At 50.3% G+C, this 3,976-nt stretch overlaps 1 protein-coding gene across 2 annotated transcripts; it reads left to right on the top strand.

Moving 5' to 3' along the window:
• The first annotated feature begins 266 nt into the window (after positions 1-266).
• LOC125932270 (rhox homeobox family member 1-like) lies at positions 267-3,509 on the top strand. 2 transcript variants are annotated; one of them, XR_007460562.1, is made up of 4 exons: positions 267-495; positions 655-1,168; positions 1,594-1,639; positions 3,167-3,509. XR_007460562.1 is itself a non-coding variant. In XM_049644802.1 (4 exons), exons 1-4 carry the CDS (start codon positions 417-419, stop codon positions 3,170-3,172), a joined length of 447 nt encoding a protein of 148 aa, XP_049500759.1. In that variant the 5' UTR covers positions 267-416; the 3' UTR covers positions 3,173-3,509. The 2 variants fall into 2 exon arrangements, 1 of the variants encoding a protein (XP_049500759.1); XM_049644802.1 differs by having other exon boundaries at positions 655-970.
• Positions 3,510-3,976: the final 467 nt, after the last annotated feature.

The raw sequence follows: 3,976 nt of genomic DNA, 5'->3' as shown, positions 1-3,976 counted from the left end.
CCGGCGGTGAGACGTTCTCGCCACACTTCTCTCAGGGCTCTGGGGGCTGGTGGGAGGTTTCGTGCCCCGCCCCCGGCTGGCTGGCACCGCCCAGCAAGGCCCCCGCCCCAGGGTAATGCCCCGGGTAAGCGGCGAGTTAGAGCCCTCGGGCACGCCCCCTCCCGCAGCACGCTTCCGGCAAGCGCTCCGCCTACCTCGTGGCCACGCCCCAGCCTCGTGTGCTCCCCGGCAGGTCCCGCCCACCACGCACGCAGGTGCCGGGGTAGTGGGCGTTCTAAGCGAGCGACCGTTGATCCAGGGGTAGGCGCGCGGTAACCCGGACCCCGTGCCAGAAAGACGACCCGACCCGGGGGGTTGCCGCGGGCCGCAGCGCGGAGTCTATAAAGGCGCACGGCTGCGTCGACAGCGCTCGGGACATGGAACCTCCGGCCGGGAGCCCCCTAGAAGACACCGCTTCCCAAAGTCTGGGAGGCGATGAGTTCCGAGAACGGCAGGGTCGGGGCCTGAACCGGGACATCCGTTTGGCGAACCGTGGGAAACGCCCTTTCCCTGGGAGAGGCGAGGGGACGGGACGCGCGGCCAGCGTCGCTGCTCTCGGGTCGCTGCCCCACGCACCCTGGGCTCCAACGTAGTGATCTCTCTTTTCTTTTCCAGACGCTAAGCCTACCGTGATCTCAGTAACTGGAGGAGACGTCGGGAAGGATCTACTGTCCGAACCTGAGCGGGGAGCAGCAGCAGAAGGGGAAGAAAGCCACGGCGGCGCGGGAGCTCCCGGCCCCGTAGACGAGATCCAGAAGGGCGGCGACGGTGGAGAGGAGCCCCCGCAGCAGCAGCAGGAGGCCCACGCGGCCACCGAGGATCCGCAGCCCCAGGACAGGCAGCCACGCCTCCGCCACCTGTTCACGCGGTTGGAACTGAAGGAGCTGGAGAGCGTTTTCCAACGCACCCAGTACCCCGACGTGTTCGCGCGGTGAGTGGCTCGCTCTGGAGGCGCCCAGTTCTCTAGGACGCTAGGGGCTCGGCGGCGTGGGACGCCTTTGGCTCTCTCCCGGGTCTCTCTCCCTCCCTTCCAGAGCCAAAGCTACCTATGGGCTGGAAGCCACCAAAATCTGCCAGCCCTTGAGCTCCGTCCAAGGTGGGAGTGATGCCTACAGGGCTGGGCATCGAGGTAAATATTTTCCTGCAGTATATAAATGAATCGTCAAGAAACTTGGGCCGCGCTCCTGTTTTCCTAAATCTCATTATCTTGGCTCAGGATTGAGATCAGGATGAGGAGTCAGGCACCCTCATGCAAGTGCAGGGTTGGATCTGGTCTTTATTTAAAATGCTGATAATTTGGTCGTCCCGGAATTTTTTGTGCATCCGTTTGATTCAAGTTACATTGATCTTGAACTCTGAGTTTTTCAACGTACCCTGAAATTTTGCCCACAAAGGAAAGTTGTCCCTGAAGCAAGCCCGGACTTGGGTATTACAGAAATGTGTGCTGGGGAATTGGGGAAAATAGAAATCTAAAAACAAGCATGAACTGTACATTGTATATCTCATTTCATCCACAACTCCAGATACTAAATATTGGCGATTTTCTTCCCTCAGAAAGGAGATTACCATATGTATGGATGTGACTCAAACCGAGGCACAGGTCAGTAAACTTGAAAAAAGCAATGTGGCTGGGCAGCCGTTTTAAAATCTGCTTTGGGTCTTGGACACTTTTGTTCCAGACATTCTCAAGTTGTTGCTTCGGTTACCTTTTCCATGTTTGGGAAATAAGTTTTGAACTTTAGGTCTTTGGTGAATGGAAGTTGGGATAAGTACACCCCGGTTTATGGAAATTGCCCATTACCAGAAGGATCTTGATTTCTTAAAGGAAAACAGTAAAAGAGAACCAAACTGCTTCTTCGAATTCCCTGTACAAAATCAAGGGTAGATAAAGTTTAACTCCTTTTTTGTAAAAGTTTATTTATTTTGAGAGGTGGGGGGTGGGGTGGGAAGAGAGAATCCCAAGCAGGCTCCACACCATCAGCACAGAGAGCCTGACATCATGACCTGAGCTGAAATTGGACACTTAACCAACTGAGCCAACCAGGTGCCCCAAGCTCAACTCCTTCTAACACGTCTTTTAGGGAGCATTTCTGTGTGGAGTCATGTTGGGCTCAGTTAAATCTGGGAACTATGCACATTAACACACAAAGGACCTAGGTTATGAGAGGGTTCGACTGTATTGTTACTTTAAATATTTAAAACCAGGCATAAGTTCTTAGCTAAATCCACACACACACAAAAGTACATTCAGGCCTTGGGGTGAGGGAATTATTCACATACAGAGAACACACGATATGAGTAACTAATGTCTGTTTAGTTACACCAAGATGAATGCAGGGAGACGGCTTTAAAGTCCAAGTGCCTGGTTCTCCTGCTGTTTCAGTCTGTAGTAAAGCATTGTAGAAAGTGGCGGCCCTACTTTTAATGTTCTGAAACTCTCATGTGTCAGCCTGAAAACATTATAGTGGAGGGCTGGAGGAAACTGGAGATTTGTTTAGAAATTGAAGCAAACAGGGGCACCTGGGTGGCTCAGTCAGTTAAGCGTCCGACTTCGGCTCAGGTCATGATCTCATGGCTCATGGGTCCAAGCCCCTTGTTGGGCCCTATGCTGACCACTCAGAGCTTGGAGCCTGCTTTGGATTCTGTGTCTCCCTCACTCTCTGCCCCTCCCCTGCTCATGCTCTGTCTCTGTCTCTCTCAAAAATAAATAAACATTTTGAAAAATTTGAAGCAAACAATTTTTTTTGGTGCCAAAACCTGGGAAATAACCTTTTTTTTTTTTTAATTTGAGAGAGGAAGAGTGCACGTCGGGGAGAGGGGCAGAGGGGGAGAGAGAGAAACATCAAAAGCCACCAGGGTGCCCTAAGAACAATTTTTTCTTTCTTTTTTAACATTATTTATTTTTGAGAGAGAGAGAGACAGAATGCGAGAGAGGGAGGGCAGAGAGAGAGGGAGACACAGAATCGGAAGGAGGCTTCAGGCTTGGAGCTGTCAGCACAGAGCCCCATGTGGGACTCGAACTCACGAGCCATGAGATCATGACCTGACCCGATGTCAGCCTGACTGAGCCACTCAGGCACCCCAACCCTAAGAACAATTTTTTAAAATATTTATTTATTTTTGACAGCAATAGAACACAGGCGAGGGAGGTACAGAGAGAGGGAGACAGAGGATCCGAAGCAGGCTCTTCACTGACAGCAGAGAACCCGACGCGGGGCTCGAACTCACAAACCATGAGATCTGAACTGAACTGACGTCGGACGCTTAACCGATTGAACCACCCAGGCGCCCCAAGAACAATTTTTAATACAGTTTCACTGAGCTAAGAAGGGTGAAAAGCTTAGAGAAGAATTGCATACAAACATATACCTTGAAGATACAGCACAGATTGAGCTCTATGAGTGAATATTCTCGAGGACTTTCTAACATCTAAGGATTTTTTTTTTTTTTTGGTGGTACTATTTTGAAGAGATGGGTTTTATGGAATTTGGTGCTGGGTGGGGGGAGGGTTTCAGTTTATGCCAGATTCTTACCTGTGTTAATTTGAAATATTCTTTCATTTGTTCGGGCAGTGATGTCTAATTCGTGTGTCAAAAGATGACCATTTGAGACGGTACCAGGTCATGTTGTATTAAGAGATTATTTGTGAAAAACAAAATCCGGGATGAGTTTGTTATTTTTGTTCCATGGTATGTATGTGAGTGCAGTCATGCAGATGGGGTGTAGATCTGGTGGTATGGAGTTTTAGTGAATTTGGACCCAGTTTGTCTAAATTTTCCTTAATTCTATAGACGAAAATATCATGGCAGTATTCAGGGTGTCAGCAGCTCTCACATCCCAGTAAGAAGCCACAGTCCCCCTGGGCCCTCCAAACCAGGCCTTCCTCGTCAGATCATCCTTTTAACTCTCAAGAGGTTTCAGAGGATGAATAACCCAT

Source organism: Panthera uncia, chromosome X, assembly GCF_023721935.1.
Source record: "Panthera uncia isolate 11264 chromosome X, Puncia_PCG_1.0, whole genome shotgun sequence".
Classification (NCBI taxonomy): Eukaryota; Metazoa; Chordata; class Mammalia; order Carnivora; family Felidae; genus Panthera; species Panthera uncia.
Note: the sequence above shows the minus strand (reverse complement) of the source record. Positions and strands in the feature narration are given on the sequence as shown.

Excerpts from the sequence above, each read along its gene's own strand:
- LOC125932270 (XM_049644802.1), top strand. The coding sequence starts at position 417 with ATGGAACCTCCGGCCGGGAGCCCCCTAGAAGACACCGCTTCCCAAAGT. Across the intron at positions 496-654 it reads TGAGTTCCGAGAACGGCAGG|ACGCTAAGCCTACCGTGATC; the intron begins GTCGGGGCCTGA and ends TTTCTTTTCCAG. Across the intron at positions 971-1,593 it reads TACCCCGACGTGTTCGCGCG|AAAGGAGATTACCATATGTA; the intron begins GTGAGTGGCTCG and ends TTCTTCCCTCAG.